Below are 26,148 nucleotides of genomic sequence, written 5' to 3' on the forward strand. Positions count from 1 at the left end.
TTGTTGACTAAATTTACGTGTATTTCTTGTTTGTTTTTGTTTCTTATAATATGTACATTTTTAGGTGCTTAGCATTGAAATATTGCTTCTCATCTTTGTTATACTTCTTGCTTTTTCCGTTGACTTAGTTTGTTTAATTAACCTAAAAATTTTCAATGTCGAAACATTTTTGTTTGTTAGAATTATTAAAATATACCCTACCTACTTATCTACTTTACCTACTTAATTGGCCTAACGTCTTATGACAAGGCCTGCGCAGTATAATTTCTCCATCTGTTTCGGTCCATGGCAACTGATCTCCAGTTCCGCGGGCACCCAGTGCTCGTCAGATCTCGCTCCACCTGGTCTTGCCACCTCGCTCGCTGTGCCCCTCTTCATCTTGTTTCTACCGGATTTGATGCGAAAACCATTTTTGCAGGATAGTTGTCCGGCATTCTAGCAACATGTCCTGCCCAACGTATCCGTCCAGCTTTAACCACTTTCTGAATACTTGGTTCGCCATAAAGACGCGCGAGCTCGTGGTTCATTCTTCGCCTCCATACACCGTTCTCTTGCACTCGTGGTAGTGCTGCTTCCACCTTTCGATCACCGCACGGTCGTTAGTCAACCTCCATCTTTATCTCTGCGCATTTCACCCCGCGGCACGAAGCCTTTGCGAGATCCGTTGAGTCTCTGATAGAACTTCCGCGTGTCGTGAAAGTGGTACAGCTGTTCGAGTTCTTCGCACTCCTTCTCCTCTTGGTGGCGCTTCTTCTCCTTGAAGAGTCGGGTTTGCTGCCTCCGCTTCTGTTTGTATCGTTCCTCATTCTGACGGAGCATTTGTACCCGCGCTGCGTTCTTCTCAGCCAATATCTGCTGGCATTCCTCGTCAAACCATTCGTTACGTCGATTCGGTGCCACACTGCCTAGAACGTTCTCCGATACGCTGTTAATGGCTGTTATCTAACTACTTATCTAACTTACAACTAATTAACGCCTTAACCTAATGAATTCAAAATTATATCATGTACTGAGCGGGAACACCTCTCTTCGTATGTTGCTTATGTTTATGTGTTACCAATCGACAGACCCAGATGGTCCTAATGATGCTTAAATATACTTAAAATATTTACTGTGGAATGTGGTAGTCGAATCCAGAAGAAACTCTATTAAAGGTTCGCTGCAGACTGATGACAGCACCGTGGTTTCTGTAATTAGTACGTTGAACAGGCAATCTGAAGAAGGCACTATCGCGAAGAGCTCGAGAGCGAACGTTGATATTTAATTCGCCGAGAAGCGAAGGGCAATCGATGTGATTGGTTAGCAGATCGGCAATCAGCATACAGCATAGCACGGGAAAGCTCTCGCCTCATCTTCGTTGGACAGCTTTGATCCTGTGTACTCCGTTGAGGTAATGAGGATTCCAAACTACCGAGCAATATTCAAGAACTAAACGCACGAGAGGACAGTGGAGAGATTTCAAGCAGTAAATGTCCGTAAAATTCCTAGACACTCTCATTATGAATCCCAAGCGACGAGATGCTTTGGCTACTACATAGGAAATATGCTGTTTAAAAGATAATTGCTCGTCGATGAGTAGACCGAGATCCTTAACACATGTTTCCCTATTGACTGCGTTATCTGCTAGGTGATAGACGAATCGAATTGGCATTTTCCTTCGTGTGAAAGTGATGACTGAGCACTTATTGGAGTTTAAGCTCATACGGTTAGTTTGGCACCACTCAGCAAAAACGGTTAGTTGACGTAGAAGAAAGAGAGCATCCTCGGTGGTCCGAATTACAAAGAATATTTTAAGGTCATCGGCAAAAGATTCAAGAGAGAAGTTCACATCGTTAAAATAAAGTCAGGGGTCCGAGATGGTTACCCTGCGGAATTCCGGAGAAGGCAGAGAGCTCATTGGATCTACAGTCCCCTATCTTGGCTGACAAACGCCGATCTCTTAGGTACGACTGGAACCAATGTAAAACGTTAGGTCCAAAACCCATTCTGTCTAACTTTGCTATCGCGATGGCATGGTTAAGTTTTTTTTTTTTTAATTTTTTTTTTAATTTAATTATTTTTTTAATTAGTCGTTTTTAGTTTGTCGAAATTAGTTTTTAGTTTGTCGAAAGCAGATGATAAGTCCGTGTAAATGGCGTCAGTCTGAAGACCCTTGGACATTGCGTCAGTAGCTTATGTTGTGAATGCTAAGAAGTTCGTAACGGTAGAACGTTTTGGTAAAAATCCATGCTGAGTTTCGGCGGTACACAGTTTGCTATGATTGAAGACAAGTTCCAAGATGACCATTTCAAAAAGTTTGACAACGGCACACAGAGACGTAATCAACTTGCTTTTTATCTCCTTTTTTGTAAACTGGGAACATAAAGGAAGATTTCCAAAGAGTTGGAAAAACTCCGAATGTGAGCGACATGCCAAACAGATGTTTCAATGTTTCAAAAGGACTGATGGTATCCCATCCGGACCCGCAGACGTCGATGTTTTCATTCGGCTTATAGCTGATTGTATCATGCATTCATTGATATCGATACAATCTAACGACTGGCTTGATGTGGGAACGTTTTTTTTTTGTTGGGGACCTTGGACCACTGCGACCAGTTCTTTGATCTATTGTGGTGTGTCCTCTTCTGCTGTATGCCTTTACTTATGAACAGCTACTATGTTGTTTAGTAATTGATATTTTAATTGAAGGCATCATCCCAACACGGTAATATGTTGAGAATAAATTTTACTACTCTCTGAGGAGAACTAGCCCATATTTCCGAAGGTTCCAACAGTCCTTTATCAAGAAATTTGCGCCTTTTATTGAATAATGCCGTGCATTCGCACAGTATATGATGAGCACTTTCACACTCTAGATTGCAGAAACGACATCTATCATCATTAAGCTTTCCTATTACCTTCAGATGATATTTGCTTGGACAATGACCAGTAACCACTCCGCTAAAAGTACACAAATCTTTTTTTGAAAGATTCAATAGCTTTTGCGTGATTGAGGCATTTGGCTTAATAAACCGTTTTGCATGACGGGCTGATAGGGTATTATTCCAGTTCAATATGACCTGATTCTCTTCCCATTTTTTCAGTTCCATCTTGCACGTACTATTGGATACCCCACAGAAAGGTTCGGGACCTATAAATTCCATAGCAGATCCAGATCTGGCTAACTCGTCTGCTCTTTCATTACCTTCTATACCACAGTGCCCGGGAACCTAAAAGAGGTTTACCCTGTTGTGTGTAGATAGCTGTTGAAGTTTTACACAGTCCCAGACTAATTTGGAAGTGCAAACAACAGATTTTAGAGCATTCAGAGCTGCTTGACTGTCTGAGAAAATACAAATATTTGCATACCTATATTTTCTCTTCAAGCAGATCGAAGTACATTCTAGAATAGCATATATTTTTGCTTGAAAGACCGTTGGCCATTTGCCCATTGCCTCTGACCTATTCAGTCCAGGATCAGTATTGCCAGCCCCCACTCGGTATGCCAATTTCGAACCATCAGTGTAAAAAGTTATTGAACCATCTCTGACGTTACGTGCCGCGAGCAATATATCAGACATTGACAACGTCTTACTTGAAAAAATGCGAGCGAACTTTCTAGCGAACAGCTGGCAAATTTCCTGTGGGCGCGAGCCCGCCTGCGCTTCATAGTGCATCGTTGAGTGTAGCCCAGATTCCTTCCACTGCTCATTTACGTATGTCCAAAATGATTTTGGAGCTGATTCAAGCCTGCGTTGGACGTTCTGGAAGTAATGTGTATGACAGTCTAGCTGTCCTCTTGTAGACTCTGTTGATTAGTACGTAACGCTGACGCAGTATGTAACCACCATGCTTTGTGTATTTCCCCAGTGCAGCCCTTTTACTTGTTTTTTAAACGTCTTAACTCCGCAGTATGCCACAACGGTAGTCTAGAATGCCGAGTGGTAACCCTTTTGGGTACATGGCGATCAATGGCGTAATTCAAAATATTGGTAAAAGTATTTACAGCTTGGTTGACATCGTCATTGTCAAGAATTTCAAACCAATTTATGTTCAACAGGATGTCGATAATACTATTGTAGTCAGCTCTCTTAAAATTGTAACTGACGATGTCGGAAACTTGACAGCCGAGAGGAGGATGGTATCTAACACTCTTGACAAGAGGGGAAGACCATTCACAAATTTTCGGTGCATAATCAGAACAGCCAGTAGCGTTCACTACTGATTTGATTTGACGCAATAGATTAAAGCTGTAGCAGTCAATTACGCTGTTGATGCCAGCATGAAAAGTTGAACGTTCTGAATCAGGATACAAAAAGCCGTTTTCAGCAGAACACCATTTCAAACCGGGAATATTGTAATCATCAGCAATAACAATTTCATCGACAGGAAGGGCCCGAGCGGATATCGCCTTCAGCGAATCGTTATGCGCATCAAGCAGTGTCAAATCACGTGTTCGTTCACCTGCTCAACGCACTCGCTTACACTATTCTCGATCAGATGCGCCTTTAAACTGCGATGGACTGCAAGTAATATACCACCGCCGGAAGACTTAGAGCTGTTGCGTGAGCTTCGATCGGTGCGAACTGCGAAAAACTTCGTAGTTAGGCTCAAAAACTTGCACCGACAAGGTTTCTGCGTTCAGCTATGTTTCCGTGACGGCAATCGGGTCGTAGCTATCATCAGAGCAGGCCAAGAGGTACTCATCAATAAAAGTATTTATACCGTCAGCAGCGTGGTAGGAAATCATGAGACGATCGAATCGGGGAACCGTAAAAATGGAAGCGGGAAACGAATCATTGGATCCGTTTCATACTTGCCATTGATAGCTTTCTGGAAAACCCCTTCACCACTCCCGCACACAGGACCGGGATGACTGATGATCGCTGGCTGCAAAGACGCGACTGTGGCGGGGGGCTCCAGAGCTTCCATATTGCTAGTTGTAGTGTATCTCAGTGAACGATGAAAGTCTACAGCATATCGAGTCCTACCATCCGCTTCGGTGTCTTCGGGGGAAGTCGTAATAGTCTGGTTGTGGGAGAGCTCGTCACAGAGAGAAAAACTATTGTCATCAAAATACTTGCCTTTGGAAGCAAGGTGGAAAACCCCCACTCCACCACCAATCGCAGGACCGAGACGACTATGCTGAGCGCTGGCTGCGGTAGCGCGACTGGATTGGTGGAGCTGGGGGCTTCCAAAATGTTTTCTACGGTGCGTCTCGGTGTGGCGGAAACATCAATTCCTTGTCGCTTCAAAATTTTTACGGTATTCCGGTATGATGTCGATAATCCTTTACTAGGCAGGTTCAGACACGTCGAAACATTATCTATTGTTTATTTTTTTATTTATTTGTACATCAACAGGCCTTGTGGCCCAAATGATAATTTATTGCTGCATTGCTTCCGGCGATGTAGTCAACGTTAGCGTTTGGCACACTTTCGAGACTTTCAAAAATTCTTCGTAGAAAAGTCCTCGAATTCGTGAAACACAATGCTTCAGGCTAAATCGAAGGGCTAATTGCGCTCGACTTCAAAGCGGGGTCAGTACCAACTTTGAATGAAATAAAAGTCATGCTGCTGACATCTGCACTTTTTCCTACCAGTTTAACAACTTCTGGTTCTACGGTCAGCTCCAGATTCGCTCGTACCATAGCTGAAATTTGTTCGTTTGTTACATCCGAACGAATGCGGGAAAGATAAAGCCAAAATTTGTTTGTCACATTTGCAACTACTGGAACGGATACTACGTTCTGCCCTGACTGCTTCGAGCCAGATTGGCATTTGGACACTTTTAGAGCTAAATTATCATCAGGTACACGAGGACGTTTAGCAGCACGAACAGGTTCCATAAAGGGCCAACGCTTGATCACCGGTGACGAGAAGGCAGCTGCCGATTTAGATGACTACTGCTTTATTTCCGACTGCAGACTGTTAATTGCAGCCGTGAGGGACACAAGAGGTGATTGTTCATCGGCCAGCTTCGTAATGGATCTGATGTGACTGCTTTCAAACATATCAGCACACTGGTCACACATTCAGAATAAATTTTTTCGATGTGACGTGAAGTAACTAGTGAGGGCACGAGAAACCCCTGCGCATCCCACGTGAAATGTGCAACCACAATAACCACGGCAAGTAACGGAATCGATGCCGGTGATCTCCTGGCTGCACTTAGCACAATTTTTTTCAGTGCCCATTGTATCGCACCGGTTCCAAAATAACGCAACAAGCAGCAGCAACGTACTAAACAGCTGCAATTTGGTCGAAAATATCGACTATTTTAAGAAGGCGATTCACACCAGTCGATATCGGTGACTCGGAGTCCCTCGGCAACAGAGTACTCGTGTGGGCTGATAATGTTCTGTCCCAGATTGTGAGCCATTACAGCGCGTCCTCCTTTTCAATTGGAGTGATCAGTAAAATTCCATCGCCTGACGCCACCTGACGCGACAAGAGGAGGGATAGGCTTTTACTTCTTTTTGAGGAGTTTAGTCAAGGACCAGAATGGTTTTGAATGAGGTGGAATTCATTGCAGCTTCTGTTGGAATTCCTTGATTTTTAACTCTTGCATTCGATCTTGGATAACCCTAGAAAGACTGTTTGCCATCGATGCCAAACGGTGTGGACCACCGATCTGGAAATTATAGTTGGACTATCCGGCGCCAGGATGTTGTAGTGACCTGCCTCGAAGTCTTCTGCAAATATGATCCGATTCTGATGTCTTCTTCGGTTGCCCCACACTTCATGGCGAGCATTGAGGTCACCGTGTTAGTTTACCCAAATCGGATCGTAAATCAGCGGCAGTACCGTCCCGGGCCCTGGTCTGTTTAGGACAGCAGGCGGAGTTCCGTTTGACCGGAGGTCGGCGATCGGTTCGCTTGCGACCAGGCTGGTTGTTTGCTGACGCTTGCTGACGAATCCGTTTGAACTCCGATCGCTTAGGGCAGGTACGGCTGGTGGCGCGATGGTTTCTTCGAACCTAAGTACGGAAGGGTTGACAGCAGTATTAACACGTCTACGCGTTTATGATGAAGACAAGGAAACCGAGGAACGGTCGCCGCCCAGTCTTTTCAGCTAAACAATTAATTTCAGTAATTCAGCTAAGCAAGAAATCTTGCTTTGAGGAACTTTGTCGTAGCGCCAACGCGAATCTTTGGGGAGACGCTTACAGAGTTGCCATGTCAAAGATTAAAGATTCCACCTAAAAGGTGTCCGGAGAAGAAGGAAGCCATTATCGACGGGTTGTTTCCGTAGCATGAACCAACGCCCTGGCCAATCCCACCGTACGGCGGGGAGGCGGAGCACATAGAGGAAACTCGAGTCACCAACGAGCAGCTGATCGAATTAGCGAGAGCCCTGACGGGAAACAAGACCACAGGTCCAGATGGGATTCCGAATCAAGACGACAAATTCTTACTGGAAGTACTTTTAATTGCACTATTTATTCATTATTTTGAAACCCTGAAATCTGAAATTCCAGAGCAATTATAACTACATATTTATGTCAACTTCAATCTGCATGCCCATGTAGTGAGCTCGCGGTTAAAGGACAAACCTTCATGTAGATTGGAAAGGATTGGCCAATAGCAACAATAGCGCCAACATTCCACTGCTACTGACGGTTTTCCCATTGAATTCACGTCAACTTAACTTTGACCTTTAGAGCATTGTTTTTCTCGCGTTGGCATGTATTTTCGCCGAAGTTAAATTAAATGCTTTGTACAGAACAAAATGCGCAAAAAGCTTCTGTTCAATGTAAATAATTATCAATTGGCTGCGAAATTCCACGAATCCCAACCTATTTATCATTTAGATTAATTACATTATAATTTTCCATTCATTAGCAGACCAAAAACCTCCTTCCCAACCAACAACAAAAAAAATCCAACACCGTATCGTCGCATAATCTCCAGCTCCACCGAGCGTTAATTATCATCATCCACATATGTTTCCTGTCGGTTCATGCCACCGGACTCTGTTGTATCTGTATGTGCGGTGCAATTTACGGTACAGAGGCATTTTCTTTTGATTCTATTTGCACAACTAGAGCAGCACCACCACCCCCGGTAGAAACATTCAGATGCGGGATGCCGAAACAATGGGGAAGGATATTCGTCTGCACTACACTGGCATGCCTTTGCCTTGCTGTAGTATCTTCCCATCCCCAGCTTCCTATTCCCCGACACCGCATGGGTCTCGTAATCCCATTTAAGCCGGAAGCTTTTTCTATCGATACTGCTGACCGGTCATCGCACACAAAACACCATCAAGAGGCTCGCTCGCAAGGAGGTTCCTCCCCGGGGGGCAACCTCGCCCATCGGGTGATTTATGTCAGTGTTCTCCCATGGAGATATATACATTCCGAAGCTGCAAAGATGAGCATCCTGGAGTGACGAGAGTGTCGGCTAAAACATTTTCGAAGCTACTTATTGAATTATGGACTAACAGGCAGAGCTCATCCGAAAGAAATACGTTGAACCGTCTTTTTCGAGAAACACCCACCAGCAATTGTTTGCAATCATTGGAAAAGTTAATAAAGTACACTTCAGCGAAACTGCTAAGCTGTTCAAACGGGCGACGAGCACTTGTAGTCACATTAATTAGACCGGAAATTCAATACGCATTTGCGGGCACCCGCAAATACTATTAACACGACACGAACTTAATGGAACGCACGGCACTCGCAACAATCAGCATAGGAATTGTATTTTATTTATGGCAAGCGCAAATTTTATTCTCTTTCATGAGCTCTCTTGCCGAGGAAACCAACCGGCTCTGACCGCACGGCACGTGCTCGAGCTTTGCTCGAAATTGTCGCACATCGTCGGAATGTGTAACAATAATGCAGCAGCCCCTGCGGTGGCGAACGCTCTTCCAGACAATGAAAAACGTGGCGTCTTTTAGTGCGTAAAATAAAGTGATTCAACGACGGCAGACAGCGATGACATCACGTCATCATAAAACCCGTGGATAAATGAATCAGCACGCAGGACTCGATTTTCTACTTTTTATCAATTTGACGATCGGAACAAGTTCTAAAAAAGATTCCATAACGCTGCTGTCTGCAGTCTGTTGGCACTAATGGCACAAATTAATTTCTAAGTTTAATTTCGAAACGATGTCGTTCGTGCCTAAAGCTCGTTTGAAAAGCTTGAGACAGAACGCGTTGATTTGTGGGGCGAAATTACTCCCACCCACCGCCCACCACAGTGGGTGAGTAGCAGAAAAGACCCAGCCGAGACAGAGACAGAAAGAGAGTGTGTGTGGTCGAGCAGTCGCCAAACCGGTCCCGCTCATCCTAATTGAAATTTCTCTAATCCACCACTGTCAACGGCAGACCAGATTCCTTTTCTGCGCATTTTTCGGTATAGCAAAATGATTATTCGCAAAGATTTTCATCTCGTTGATGGGCGGCAAGAATAAATCGAGACTAGCTTAGTCAGACTAGCGGCGACCGATTCTTTTTAATGAAAATACCAGCGATATCATTTCCTGGAGGTTTATCGCAACGACCTGAAGAAGGTCATTCGACGGAAAACCGATATAAAACGAATAAAGTTAAAAAAAAAACACGTAAAAATACGCAATAATCTACGACGCAATGTAACCTAAACAATATTGCTTGTGACTGCGAAGTCAATCCTAACCGAACCAGTTATTCAGTTCGATCAAAATTAATGGCTGAGCTAAAGATTTACGGCGTTATTAACCGGATCAGCGCGATTTGGAAGCTCATAAGGTCCCGAATATTGATCACAAAATTTTTCCATCGATTTTTAACACTCGAAAATGGAAACGAAGCATTGCGCTTTTATCATATGATGTCATGGTAGATCTGGTGTTCCGCACGGGAGTAACCGGAGACCACTGCTGTTCTCTTTATTCTTCAACTAGCTGACCCGACAAACTTCGTATTGCCACAAATTAAACTATGTTGTACATAAATCGTGAATTTCGGATGACCTTTCTCTCAATTTCGAGTTTTGCAAGAGTCTGAGGAGTTCATATGGGTGTTTTAATATACAAATTTTCCTCACAATAAAGTAGTGTAAGACGGTATAATTTCGGATCGCACTGATTAAAAGCAAACGCACGGATTGGCTATACAAATTCAACTGACTCCTTAATCTATTTGTTCCCTCACCTTTTATCCAATAATAAGCACAATAGCAATCAATACAAAGGTTTGTTAAAGTTTATTAATATAATAGTAAATGCAAATTAGGGTTGTTCATTAATCAATTTGAAATTCGTATCACTTCTACATCGGACACCACAGCTTTTATTCCGACCCGGCAATAAGCTAATCTTCACTCGAACCATTAGATTGGGTTTCGTCATCGTCACTGTCTTCGACCAACCTGTTGATTAACCATGGCTTCATCCTTTCTGCAGCGAACACTGTCGACGTTCGACGCTGTGTCAACTGTACCCCAGGAACATCGGCTATCAAATAGCGATCATTGCCTAGCGCTTTCTGAACGACGTACGGCCCCTTGTATCGTGGTTCCAATTTCCGACTCTGCCCGGTGGCCTGCAGATCTTTTTCAACGAGCACGAGATCGCCTTCGTAGTATTTCCTGGCCGGCTTCCTCCGCTCATCGAAGTATTTCTTTTGCTTCTGCTGCTCCATCTTTATTCTCGCTTGCACTAACTGTTTTAGTTCATCCGATCGACCTTCAGGGCACTCACTGGCGAACATCATCGTTAGCTGGTTTTCGACAATGTCTCGAGGATTGTAGCTGAAGAGAAGTGTGTTTGGTGACAGCTTGGTTGTGCTGTTGACCATCGAGTTCAACCCCCACTGAATCATTCGCAAATGTTTGTCCCAATTTTTGGTATCCTCCTTCACCATGCACCTTATAGAATCCAAAACACTTCGATTGGCACGCTCTACTTGACCGTTTGCACGCGGGGTCCCAACCGCCACCTTCACGTGTATAATTCCCAATTGTACACAAAAACTCTCGAACTCCTTGGATGTATACGCAGTACCACGATCTGTGATGATGCGTTTCGGTTTCCCAAAGGTTGCAAACACCTCGTTTAGCATTACGATCACTGGGCCAGTTTTTGTATTACGGACTGCCTTCAATATCACATACTTCGTAAAACCATCCACTAATACCACAAGATATTCATTTTGAAGCGATGAGCGAATAAACGGACCTAAATGGTCCAGATGAATAGTATCAAACGGAACTGGATTCTTTTCGATTGGTTGCAGCAGGCCTTCCTTTGCACCTACTTTGCCCTTCACATACGCACAATGAATACACGATCCGATGTACTGTTTCAGGTAGCTTCGCATTCGGCGAAACCAGAAATTTTTCTTCACCGCTTCAATCACTTTATCCACTCCCTTATGACCAAGGTCATCATGGTAACATCGTGCCACTCGCCAACGTGCACGATTTGGTACCACCCACTTCAGTCCGTCACTGCATCTTCGCATCACGCCCTCCTCCTTTAGAGCGTATTCTTTGTAAATTTGTCTGCCCCTGTTCCACTGGTGGAGCTGATAAAATTTTCATAATCTCGTGCAGCTTTTCGTCCTCACGCTGCAACAGCTTCAGCCACTGATCTTCACGAATGCTCACTTCCATGACATGTGCCACTACTGGTTCCGGTTCTTCGCATTCCGGCTCTTCAACGGCATTACGGCTTAAGCAGTCTACATGTTTCATCTTTTCACCCTTCCGGTGCACTAGTTCATAGTCATATTCCTGTAGTTTTAATAACCATCTTGCCACTACCGGTAACATTTGCTTCTTCTCCACAGTCTTTTTAACGGCTTCACAGTCTGTTACGATCAGAAACTGTCTTCCAAGTAAATATTTTTTATACCTTTCCACTGATTCCACAATCGCTAAAGCCTCAAGCTCATAGCTATATTTTCGATTCTCGGTTTCAGACGTTTTGCGACTGAAATAGCTGATGGCATGAAGACCGTCATCCATCTTTTGCAGCAGAACGCCCGACAGTCCATGCGAGCACGCATCTGTGTGTAGTTCGATGTCTTTCTCGGGATCGTACATAACTACAACCGGTCGACTAATAAGCACTTCTTTAAGGTTCTGAAAAGCTTGCTGCTGTTGTTCGTTCCAGACGAATTCTGCCTCCTTCTTGGTCAGTCTAGTTAATGGCTCCGCTGTAATACTGAACTCCTTCACAAACCGTCTGAAGTAGTTAGCGAGACCGAGAAACTCTCTAACATTTCTCACGTTCGTTGGACTAGGAAATTCCCGGATTGCAACGACTTTCTCAATTCCCGGTCGAATCTCACCTTCACTTATCTCATGACCCAAAAAGTTGATCGATGTTTTGAGAAAATGCGTCTTCTCCAAATTTGCCGTTAACCCGTGTTCGCTCAGCTTGCCCAGAAATATTTCAAGCTTCTTCATAACGTCTTCGATATCGCCGCCTCCGAATGTCACATCGTCTAAATACGCAACAAATCCCAACGACCGCAATGGCGCAATAACTGAATCTATCATCCGTTGAAACACTGCACTTCCGTTCGATAAACCAAATGGCATCTTTAAATATTCAAAATGCCCATGCGGAGTTGAAAATGCGGTAAATTTACGACTGCCTTCCGCGATAGGGATTTGATGATACCCGCGGAATAAATCCATGGCAATAAACAAATGTCCTCCAACCAGTCTGTTTAGACAATCTTCGATTATTGGCATCGGCCACTTGTCTTTCACCGTTCTCGCATTTACGGCCCTGTAGTCGACGACCATTCTCCAATCACCATTCTTTTTTCGTACAAGTACTGTCGGACTATTATATGGTGACTTCGACGGCTGAATTATGTTCGCTTCCATTAACTCCTTCACTGTTGATTCAACTACTTTCTCCCGAGAATATTCCAGGGGATATTGTTTGGTATAAACGGGCTTTTCCGAACCAGACATTTCGATCACCATCTCGCAGTCCTTTGCCGTACCCATTTCATGGTAATTTTTCGCAAAACAATGTCGGTATCGTTGCACTACTTCCAAAATTCTTCCCCGTTCTTCTTCGCCATCTACGTTGATTTCCGTCGCCTCAATGGGTTCAAATGCTCGAACATTAAACACATCTCGCCGGCCACCACTAACAGCTGCATCTTCATCTTTATAGTCACTGGAAATAATTTGTTCTATTCTGGCACTACCCTTTTCTTTGATGAAACGTATGTCTTCACGGTCAAGAATATCTCGACCGATAATTACTGCATTAGCTTGTACGTGATTCGGGACTACGTACACAGCCGATTCCAGATTTAATCCATCGACGATTAGCACTTCAGTGCTTTTTTCCGTAACGTTCACTTTATTCCCGCCGAACCCGATTAACACTAGATCACATCGTTCAATATTATTCAATGCACGGCGGCAATTTTGCTTTATGGTAGTAACTGCCGATCCACAATCGTACAGCGCGTCTAGGTTACAGTCACCAATTTGCACATTTTTAACAAAATTGCTCTGTTGGCTGATCTCTTGCATGATTCTGGCTTTTTCCTTAGAACCAAACTTGCCACAGTTTTTCGCTATGTGGCCCTTTTGGTTACAGCGAAAACATTCAACACTTTGTATTTTTGCACTGGTTTTCTCACTACAGGTTGCAGCAACGTGTCCTACAGTGCCACAACGATAGCATTTCATGTTCATTGTTCCCGTCGGCTTAACAAATCGCGATGGCGTAGCACGAGAATTGTTTTCGACTGGCTTTAGATCTTTTAGCTCAACCAACCACTTCAGCTGCTTCAACAAATCCGGTAGACTTCCGATCTGCGCGATGGTCCCGTAGCGACCTTCTAGACCCGATACGATATATTTTATAATAGCTTCGTCCGGTAGTTTTCCTTTCTTTCCCATCGCAACATGGCTATAAAAGTACGTTTCTATACTTTCACTAGCCAACTTTTTTCGGCTCATCATCGTCTGATGTATGCTAACCACATCTACCGAACTGGGAAAATCGCGTATCAATTTCGTTTTGAACTCTTGCCATGTCGTTACTTCGACACCACTAAACCACAATTTTGATGCACCTTGCAAGTTGACGATGCCACACTGCAGCTTCCACTCATCGTTTGCCTTATACAGAGCAGCAGCTTTATCAATTGTTTCAACCCATTGTTCCGCCGTTGGGGTGGTGGGGACATCAGGGTCAAAAGCTACAACGATATCTTTAACGTCGCGCACGTCGAATCGTCGTTCAGTATTTCGCACACCCAAAACTTGCAACGCGTCGATTAATTGTTTTAGAGTTTGTTCCGCCATTGAATCGTCAGCCTTTGTCTTTTGCAATTTAACTTTATATCGTGGGTCCTTTTTTGACAATTGTTCAAAAAAACTGTCTCGCCGTGCTTCTGTGGGTGAACCAAATGTTTCTCCTTCCGAATCGGATGCACTCTCGGGGGCAATCTGGATCTCTTCCGTTAACCCACTAGATATACCACCCGCGCAATCGCTATCTTTGCCGATAACCTTTTCAGCAACTATCCTGGAAATCTCTTCCAATTCACTTTCATGAACACTCATCACAAGTGACCGACATCCGATTATATTTGCCCACAAACAAGCCGCGAAGAAATTTATCGCCCACGATATCAAATTTTAGAACGTATTCCGTGACACAGTGCCGATCCTGTCTACAGTATTGTAAGACGGTATAATTTCGGATCGCACTGATTAAAAGCAAACGCACGGATTGGCTATACAAATTCAACTGACTCCTTAATCTATTTGTTCCCTCACCTTTTATCCAATAATAAGCACAATAGCAATCAATACAAAGGTTTGTTAAAGTTTATTAATATAATAGTAAATGCAAATTAGGGTTGTTCATTAATCAATTTGAAATTCGTATCACTTCTACAGTAGAAAACAACTCCCCCCATCGCTCAGCCTGATAAAATAAAGCGGATAGCATTTAAATATTCGCCATCATTACGAACCATTTCGCCGAATACCATTTTGCGGAACACCAATTCTCGGTTGACCATAACGCGGAATATAGAGTTTCGCAGAATACCATTTCGCAAAAAACCTTACGCGGGATGTACCATTTCACGGAAAATCTTTTTGTAGAAAGTACCATTTCGCAGGGGTGACCGAACTGAAGGAAAGTAATAGAGGTCAGTAGATCTAGGAAAATAAATAAACCTAGATAGAGGTGATCTCCAGGGGGAACGCCCCCCGCAGTGGCCGGCGCTTCCGACGACAGGTCGCTGGCAACACTCGCGGCCTATGGCCGTCTCGCGCTGAATTATCTAATGTTACTATTGATAGTTTTTGGTGGTCTTGTTATTGATTAATGAGTCTAAAATTTCTCGAGTTTGATTAGTTTTTGAGTTACGCAAAAATTTCTGTTTTATTTGTATGAAAATCCTTATTCTCCTACCACAGGGGTGAGGGGTCTCAAACCATCATTAAAAAGATTCCTGCCTCCCAAAACCCCCCACATGCCAAATTTGGTTGCATTTGCTTGATTACTTCTCGAGTTATGAGGAAATTTGTATTCAATTTGCATGGGAGCCCCCCCCCCTCCTAAAAAGGGAGAGGGGTCCTAATTCATCATAGAAAAAGTTCATGCCTCCAAAAACACCCACATGCCAAATATGGTTCCACTTGATTAATTAGTTCTCGAGTTATGAGAAAATTTGTATTTCATTTACATAGGAGCCCCCTCTCCTAAAGTGGGGAGAGGTTTCAATTTACCATAGAAAGAATTCTTGTCTCCAAAAACAACCACATGTAAAATTTTGTTCCATTTGCTTGATTATTCTCGCGTTATGCAGAAATTTGTGTTTCATTTGTATAAGAGCTCCCGCTCTTAGTGGGGGGAGGGGTCTCTAACCATCATAAGAACTTTCCCTGGCCCCAAAAACCCCTATATGCAAATTTTCACGCCGATCGGTTCAGTAGTTTTCGATTCTATAAGGAACATTCAGACACAACAACAGACAGACAGACAGACAGACAGACAGACAGACAGACAGACAGACAGACAGACAGACAGACAGACAGACAGACAGACAGACAGACAGACAGACAGACAGACAGACAGACAGACAGACAGACAGACAGACAGACAGACAGACAGACAGACAGACAGACAGACAGACAGACAGACAGACAGACAGACAGACAGACAGACAGACAGACAGACAGACAGACAGACAGACAGACAGACAGACAGACAGACAGACAGACAGACAGACAGACAGACAGACAGACAGACAGACAGACAGACAGACAGACAGACAGACAGACAGACAGACAGACAGACAGACAGACAGACAGACAGACAGACAGACAGACAGACAGACAGACAGACAGACAGACAGACAGACAGACAGACAGACAGACAGACAGACAGACAGACAGACAGACAGACAGACAGACAGACAGACAGACAGACAGACAGACAGACAGACAGACAGACAGACAGACAGACAGACAGACAGACAGACAGACAGACAGACAGACAGACAGACAGACAGACAGACAGACAGACAGACAGACAGACAGACAGACAGACAGACAGACAGACAGACAGACAGACAGACAGACAGACAGACAGACAGACAGACAGACAGACAGACAGACAGACAGACAGACAGACAGACAGACAGACAGACAGACAGACAGACAGACAGACAGACAGACAGACAGACAGACAGACAGACAGACAGACAGACAGACAGACAGACAGACAGACAGACAGACAGACAGACAGACAGACAGACAGACAGACAGACAGACAGACAGACAGACAGACAGACAGACAGACAGACAGACAGACAGACAGACAGACAGACAGACAGACAGACAGACAGACAGACAGACAGACAGACAGACAGACAGACAGACAGACAGACAGACAGACAGACAGACAGACAGACAGACAGACAGACAGACAGACAGACAGACAGACAGACAGACAGACAGACAGACAGACAGACAGACAGACAGACAGACAGACAGACAGACAGACAGACAGACAGACAGACAGACAGACAGACAGACAGACAGACAGACAGACAGACAGACAGACAGACAGACAGACAGACAGACAGACAGACAGACAGACAGACAGACAGACAGACAGACAGACAGACAGACAGACAGACAGACAGACAGACAGACAGACAGACAGACAGACAGACAGACAGACAGACAGACAGACAGACAGACAGACAGACAGACAGACAGACAGACAGACAGACAGACAGACAGACAGACAGACAGACAGACAGACAGACAGACAGACAGACAGACAGACAGACAGACAGACAGACAGACAGACAGACAGACAGACAGACAGACAGACAGACAGACAGACAGACAGACAGACAGACAGACAGACAGACAGACAGACAGACAGACAGACAGACAGACAGACAGACAGACAGACAGACAGACAGACAGACAGACAGACAGACAGACAGACAGACAGACAGACAGACAGACAGACAGACAGACAGACAGACAGACAGACAGACAGACAGACAGACAGACAGACAGACAGACAGACAGACAGACAGACAGACAGACAGACAGACAGACAGACAGACAGACAGACAGACAGACAGACAGACAGACAGACAGACAGACAGACAGACAGACAGACAGACAGACAGACAGACAGACAGACAGACAGACAGACAGACAGACAGACAGACAGACAGACAGACAGACAGACAGACAGACAGACAGACAGACAGACAGACAGACAGACAGACAGACAGACAGACAGACAGACAGACAGACAGACAGACAGACAGACAGACAGACAGACAGACAGACAGACAGACAGACAGACAGACAGACAGACAGACAGACAGACAGACAGACAGACAGACAGACAGACAGACAGACAGACAGACAGACAGACAGACAGACAGACAGACAGACAGACAGACAGACAGACAGACAGACAGACAGACAGACAGACAGACAGACAGACAGACAGACAGACAGACAGACAGACAGACAGACAGACAGACAGACAGACAGACAGACAGACAGACAGACAGACAGACAGACAGACAGACAGACAGACAGACAGACAGACAGACAGACAGACAGACAGACAGACAGACAGACAGACAGACAGACAGACAGACAGACAGACAGACAGACAGACAGACAGACAGACAGACAGACAGACAGACAGACAGACAGACAGACAGACAGACAGACAGAAATCCTTTTTTATAGGTATAGATATAGCGTCTTACATGCTTTTTGGAGGAGAAATTTCGATTTTTTCCCGAAATAAATTGCATCACATCACATCATTTCCTCACATTAAATTTATTTCCTAGTCTAACGTCATTTGTTTGAAACTCGACTACGTGCGACAGAGTCGATGGAATCTTGAACTAGAATCCTATACTGGCTGCAAGTGGGTTGAATAAAACCAGAAGGTCAGGTTCCAAATAATCGAAGAAGCAACTTAATTTACATTGTAGATAGAAGTTACGCATAAAAAGATAAGACAAATATACACTTTGAAAATAGAGATTAACGTGGTATTTTGCATCTGGATTTTTTCGAAACATACCCGGAAAATCCAGGAAAAGGTAATTTTATTTTCGCTGGATAATCGACACCTTGAACATGATGGAGCCACCCATAGTAAAGTAATATTATAATAACTATTTTATTTTAAATAATGTAGCACATTGATGTAAAAACCTACACTTCGTTCTACTACGTTTCAGACTACTTTCACAAGACAGTCATCTGTTGTAAATTCAACGGAAGAAATTTAAATGCATAAGTAATTCTTGACTACAACGTAAGCACACACATACTGAAGGATTCTGTACCGTGAAGTACCTTTGGAAACGGAAATGCCGACACTTGTAGTCCCCCGTTTACTGGTAGGTAGATAGGCTTCCAAGTACCATTGCACCCGATCTAGTTAGGAATACTCACGAGCTGCAACGCAGCATTCCTCCAGTGACTGCAACTGCATTGAATGAGTTACAACATTGACATATTTTCCCATTCAAATATGAGCTCCATCTTGCACCGGTTTCAACCTCGTTCCGTGAGCTATTCAGCTGTACATTTTCAGGCGGAGATGGAATTTCAATTGCGCTGGGAGTATGTGCTGCAATAGCAGATTTTCTGCTAACTTAACAAGAGGAATGGAATTCTTTTGGAAAGTGATTATCAGTCAAGCAACAACTTACCGAAGATATTCGTGGCAAGATGAAAGCCATACTTTAAATATCGCGCCCCGTGTCGTTGATTTCCCTCTACCAACAACAACAGATTTATCCAAGGGAGCTGTCATCGACCGCAGAGGACGATGTAACTTTGTAGCGAAATTTGCAGTCATGTGTTTAATTAATTAACTATTCGCCTCGGTAAGTATACCGGCAACCCGTACTACCACCGAGACCGACCGAGCCACATGATAGGCCGGCATCGTGTGCCGTTTCCATGTAGGTACTCAGGCCGCAGAATAGCCTTTCAATCAAGCTATTCGACTCGACAGCAGCGGTAGGTCCTCTGCGCAGTGCGTTACTCGGAACAAGCAACTAGGTATATGGGGATGGGGAGTGACTACACAGCCACCCACCGTTGCCGTTGCATTCCTTGGAACAAATGACTGTTTAAAACAAACTCCTCTGTCTGCGAAAAGGTGGTGTGAATAAATTATGCGAGAAAATAATAGCACAAATAAAAGCATTGACTGTGCCACCGCGTGCAAACAAAACCTCTGTTCGTACCTACTTGGCTATAGCTTGGCTGGTATGGATTAGATTACGTACCTACAACTAGACAGTCTAGTCAGTCAGACAGTCAGTATTTCTCGCACCTTAGGTGTATGTTTGTGCGGAAAAGTGACTACTCAAGTGCCAGTTGATCAACTGCAGTTTTTTTTAACATGGTCATGCAAATTTTTCTCGACATATCTATGATAGATTATTAAAAAACAGCAGCTTAAACTAGAGCTAATTAGTTCTGCCAAAAAATTTCCCACAAGAAAGCATCATGTGTCATTGTGATTTTGATACGAAATGAAAATTTGCGGATAGATATTATTGCCAATCTAGGGTGACGAAAAGGGAAAACGTTTGAGTTCGGGCGCCAAACTGTCGACGAATCCGAGACTGACTGCGGATGCGATGATTGATGGTGCAAACTGTCTGCCTTGTAATTGAATCCGCATATTAGAGCCGGCTAATCGATTAACGGGATCCTTTTTACTGCTCGCACTTTGCAGGTTCAGACCAGACGTGAGATGTGCTGTTGAAATTGCGTTTCAAAAGTGCGCTGCTCTTTATAGCTAAGTAATTTACCACATTAACGTTCGTGTCAATTGGTTTACGATGCTAGAATGTGGCTAGAGTGTCCTTATAATGTATGACACTAACTCTAGGCTCATGGAATAATGCTCAATGTAATTCTAACGGAAAAATTATTTTCAATGATTGCTCATCGGAATACTATTCGATTTTATATCCTAATGGGCCTACATGTTTTTCTTCAGCAAGAAATCCATCTACAATTGTTTTGGTTCTAACTGACCAAAGTCATGCGTGCAGCGAGTAATTAACTCATGCTGATTTTGATTCGGATCATCTCCCAATCACTTTTTCTTTATCGCATGAGACAATTTTAAACCCAATTAAATCTGTGTTTAATTATCACAAGGCCAATTGGGAAAGATACAAATCTCATATTGAGAATCATTTGAATCATGAAGTAAGTTTGCACAGTAAAACCAATATTGATTCAGCTTTAGAAGCTTTGAAAAGTGCTATTATTGAAGCCAGAGACAATTCTTTCCAAAGGTCCAAATGAAATTAGATGCTCCATTTGTTGATGACAAGCTTCAATTGCTTATTAGGCTGAAAAATATACGTAGGCGATAATATCAACGAACTCGAGACCCCGCTTTGAAAATTATTCATAAAGATTTGCGAAAAGAGATTAAACATAAATTCACGGCATTGAGGAATGAAAAGTTTGCGAATAAGATTAAGCAGTTGAAACCTTATTCAAAACCTCTCTGGAAATTGTCAAAAATTCTGAAGAAACCTTCAAAGCCTATTCCAGCAATAACAGATTGGGATCATATTCTTTTAACAAATGCAGAAAAGGCTCAAAGACTTGCTCAGCTGTTTGAAAATGTCCATAATTTTAATTTGAATGTGGTGAGCTCAGTTGAAAACGATGTCTCCCAAAAGTATGATCAAGTTTCTACTCATAGCGTCTCACCTAATGAAGTATTGGAAACTGACTTGGATGAGGTTCGTTCAATTATCAAAAAATTCAAGAACATGAAAACACCTGGTGATGATGGGATATTTTACATTTTAATTAAATAAAAAAATTCCCTGAAATCACATCAATTTTTGGTGAAAATATTTTAGAAATGTTTCAAATTAGCATATTCTCCTAACTTAATAAAAACGGCTAAGATTACACCTATATTGAAGCCAGATAAAAATCCAGCGGAGCCTTCAAGCTATAGGCTAGTGAGTTCACTTCCTTTCAGGAGTAAATTATTTGAAAGAATAACTCTTAGCAGAATGATGTCACACGTTACTGAACATTCCATTTTTGCAGATGAACAATTTGGTTTTCGACATGGGCATTCCACTACTCATCAATTGCTCAGAGTTACTAATACGATATGAGCTTATAAAGCCGACGGCTATTCTGCGAGAGTTGCTCTTCTAGACATAGAAAAAGCATTCAAAGTTAAAATGACCCACAATTGTGTGTGACCCATGAATGTGGACTGACTGTACAGTCAACCAAAAAAGTATTCGGACAGTAGCGCATAAATTTTTCTTTTAGTAATTTTGCGCAGTATTTTTGCAAAGAATGGTAACACCAGTCACCGTGGAATCACCAGTCTCTCGGCGGCATCTAAATTATTTGAACTAATTGTAAGTGGTGTGATACTGTCCTGTACTAAGAACTATATCTCAACGGCTCAGCACGGTTTCATGCCTGGTCGGTCTGTCTGTACTAATCTGTTAGAATTTACATCAATGTGTATTTCGCAAATGGAAGACAAGAAACAAGTTGATGTTATTTATACAGATTTAAAAGCGGCATTTGATCGAATTGACCATACAATACTACTACGAAAACTATCTCGGCTTGGTGCTTCTCAACAAATGGTCAAATGGCTGTACTCATATCTCAGCGGTAGAGTGTTGCGTGTAAAACTCGGCTCCAGTATTTCATCGGTGTTTACTAATAAGTCTGGAGTGCCCCAAGGTAGCAACATGGGACCTTTGCTTTTCTTGTTGTTCTTTAACGACGTCACGTTATCGCTTGGTACTGGTTGCAAATTAATGTACGCTGACGACCTGAAATTGTTTGCTCCAATACAAAATATTGACGACTGCCACCGCCTGCAAAAGTTGCTCGACGTGTTTGGTGAATGGTGCAAACTGAACTGGCTCATTGTGAGCACTGCTAAATGCGAGGTGATGAGTTTTTACCGCATTAAAAACCCGATTTGCTTCAGCTACACTATTGATGGTATTGAGTTGCGCAAAGTGGACCAAGTTAGTGATCTTGGCGTCTTACTGGACCCAAAATTGACGTTCAACTTACATCGTGAACTAATTATCTCTAAAGCATCTCGGCAGCTTGGATTCATTTTTAAGATTGGACGAAATTTTGAGGATCCGCATTGTCTAAAATCACTGTATTGCGCCCTAGTTCGCCCGCTGTTGGAGAATTGTAGTTTGGTGTGGTTCCCTAAACAGCTAACCTGGAACATACGGATTGAACGCGTGCAAAGGAGATTTATCCGACTTGCTTTACGACATCTTCCATGGAACCACCCAGATAACTTGCCCCCTTATGCAGACAGATGCCGTTTACTGGAACTTGACACACTAGAACGTAGACGCAAAATACAACAGGCATTATTTGTAGCCAAAATTATCAACGGCGAAGTTGACTCTCCAACGCTATTGACCATGCTCAATTTCCGGGCATCACAACGACCACTACGCTCAACGGGATTATTGCAAACGCAGTTTCACCGAACTGCATTCGGTTACAATGAGCCAATTACTGAATGCATCAGAACTTTTTCGAAGGTGGAGGAACTGTTTAATTTCGGTGAACCAACGCACTTGTTTGCGCACAAGCTGCGTAGTTTGGATTTTATTTAACTTAAGTTTTATTCATGTAGACAGATTCAAGGTCAGATGAATTATCCCAAATAAATAAATAAATAAACACGCATTTTTTAAAACGATGCTTAACTAAAGACACATTCCAGAGTGTCCCGTTACGACAAGCACCCGACTTTCATTGACATTTTGCTCCCGCTGGCAAAAAATACGTTTGTGACTAAGTTATTAAACAAGTTTTAAATTATGTCTGTTAACTGTACTTTCTAACGTAGTATTTATTTTTTGATTTAGATTGTTATTTAGGTAGGTATAACAAGTTACATTTCGTTACACTGCGGGACACCATCGCAGAAATATCGCTTTCCACCATTCTATTTATATATGAGGCTTATGTCTGTACCGAAAACCAGGTTTCTGACAGGACGTCATAAAAGGCTTATCGGTAACTAAAAACAGGTCCCTGACAGGACGTCATGCTTTCGTAGCAATCGGTTATATTCTCAGTCACCTCGCTGGTCGACTGCTGGACTGCTCGATTGCTCAACTGGTTGACTAGACTGGTCGATTAGACTGCTCGATTTGATTGCTCGACTGGACTACTTAACTGAACAGCTCGATTCAACTGCTCGACTGGACTGCTCGATTAAACTGCTCGACTCGAATGCTCGATTCAACTGCCCAACTCGACTGCACGGCTGGGCTGCTTGACTGAACAGCTTGATTTAACTGCTCGACTAGACTGCTCGACTTGGCTGTTCGATCCGAATGCTCGATACAGCTGCTTGACTCGCCTGCTCAACTCGAGTGCTTGTCGCGATATCATATGGTCGGTGTTAAATCAGACCGGACAAAGTCGCAAAATTTTAAAAAAAGAGTTAATGATAGCAAACGATAAAGAATTTTCTAAGCAACATTTTACTCTACTCAGACAACATAAATATTGCAAACAGCCAGAAGTTTTTATTCAGTTAAATAAAATCCAATTCGACCATAAAAACTATTTGTTTCAGTTTCCGGCTATGACTCTCTGATGTACAACATCTTAGAGCTATATTATGCAATATAAGAACTCAAAAAACTAATACAAAGATTAAACATCTTCGCAAACACTGGCCAATGGAATGTATCCGCAGTTTTCGGCATTCTGAACAGACATTATATTTTCCGGATCGAAAGATTCGGGCTCAACTAGTGTTTTAATATGTGTACACTTCAATGTGCTAATTATTAAAGATTCTGTATGTTGATTGCTCGGAAGGGCTACACACCGAAACCTGACATGTTTAGGGACGAAGCAGGAAATCTAATCACATACCTAAAAATAAAAAATAAGAAAACTTATCCAATTTAATTCTACTATGTGTATTTTATTCACGACAGATACGTATTTCGCCTACGACTTGCAGGCTTCCTCAGTGTCTGTTTTCGAACTGAAGTTCGAAACTGAACTGAAACTGAACGTAACTGAAGCTCGAAAACAGACACTGAGGAAGCCTGCAAGTCGTAGGCGAAATACGTATCTGTCGTGAATAAAATACACATAGTAGAATTAAATTGGATAAGTTTTCTTATTTTTTATTTTTAGGTTTCGTATTCTACTAAGACGCTCCAAAAACTTCAGTCAATCTAATCACAAACGAGCGCGCGCGAGGAGGTCGTCAGATGGAAGCAGTTCTTCGATAAACACCTCAATGGCGAAGTCGCAGAAGAAGGCGGAACGGAAATTAACCTAGGAGCGCCCATGGAAGATAGTAATGTCCTAGCACCTGATCTCCAAGAAGTCAAACGACAAATCGAGCTGCTGAAGCTGCTGTTTGGTAGGGAATTATCAGGCGGGTTTCATGGGGGCTCGCGCAACTACGGACCAAATTTTCACTATCTGACAGATCTTGCAGAAATTTCGGGAGACGTTGTACTCACGTTGTGCCCACGCATCACATCTATATTGACTTCAAAGCAGCATACGATACAGTCGATCGAGACAACCTACGGCAGATAATGCACGAATACGGTTTTTCGGACAAACTGACGCGACTGATCAGAGCAACATTGGATCGAGTGATGTGTTTCGTACGCATCTCTGGGACACTCTCGAGTTCCTTCGATACGCGGCAAGGGTTGAGACAAAGTGACGGTTTATCCTGTATGCTGTTCAACATCGCTCTTGAGGGGGTGATTCGACGAGCGGGCATCGAAACGAGAGGCACGATTTTTACCAAGGGTAGCCAACTTCTAGGCTTTGCAGATGACTTCGATATCATTGCCAGGAACTTTGCGACGGCGGAGGCAATTTACCCCAAACTGAAAGCGGAGTCTAAGAGAATAGGGTTCAAAATGAATGCAAGGAAGAGGCTCAAAGGAAACAAACGCGCGTCTCCCACGGACCGTAACCGTTGATGGCGACGAACTAGAAGTGATAGAGGAGTTCGCGTATTTGGGATCGCTGGTGATCGCGGACAACAACACTAGTAAGAAGATCCAGCGGCGCATCCAAGCGGGAAATCGGGCCTACTTTGCCCTTCGTAAAACGCTACGATGAGGAAGCATACGCCGACGCACGAAGCTAACAATGAACAAAACCCTTATTAGACCGGTAGTTCTTTATGGACTTAAAGCCGTGACGCTGCTCACGGAGGACATACGCGCCCTTGCCATGTTCGAGCGGAAGGTGCTGCGGACGATATTTGGCGGAGTACAAACTGAAACTGGAGAGTGGCGGAGGCGTATGAATCACGAGCTACATGCACTGCTTGGGGACACTCCCATCGTACATCTAGAGAAAGCTAACAGGCTACGGTGGGCCGGACACGTCGTAAGGATGCCGGACGACAGTGCGATGAAAATAGTCCTCTACAACAACCCCACGGGCACCAGGAATAGGGAGGGGGGGCAACGTGCACGATGGCACAATCAGGTCGAAAGCAATTTGCGACTTCTGAGACGACTAGGAAATTGGCGACGAGAGGCCCAGTTGACGAGAACGAGTTGAATGGAGACGAGTGCTTGAAACAGCACGAGCCACCCCGGCTCTATGCT

At 43.4% G+C, this 26,148-nt stretch overlaps 2 protein-coding genes across 7 annotated transcripts in view; both read right to left on the minus strand.

Moving 5' to 3' along the window:
- LOC128741467 (dystrobrevin beta) overlaps positions 1–26,148 on the minus strand; it is a 78,891-nt gene that overhangs the window by 26,484 nt on the left and 26,259 nt on the right. The window lies entirely within an intron of this gene.
- On the minus strand, positions 11,417–14,518 carry LOC128744263 (uncharacterized). The gene has a single exon (XM_053841120.1). It carries the CDS (start codon positions 14,516–14,518, stop codon positions 11,417–11,419), a length of 3,102 nt encoding a protein of 1,033 aa, XP_053697095.1.

This window comes from Sabethes cyaneus, chromosome 3 (genome assembly GCF_943734655.1).
Source record: "Sabethes cyaneus chromosome 3, idSabCyanKW18_F2, whole genome shotgun sequence".
Classification (NCBI taxonomy): domain Eukaryota; kingdom Metazoa; phylum Arthropoda; class Insecta; order Diptera; family Culicidae; genus Sabethes; species Sabethes cyaneus.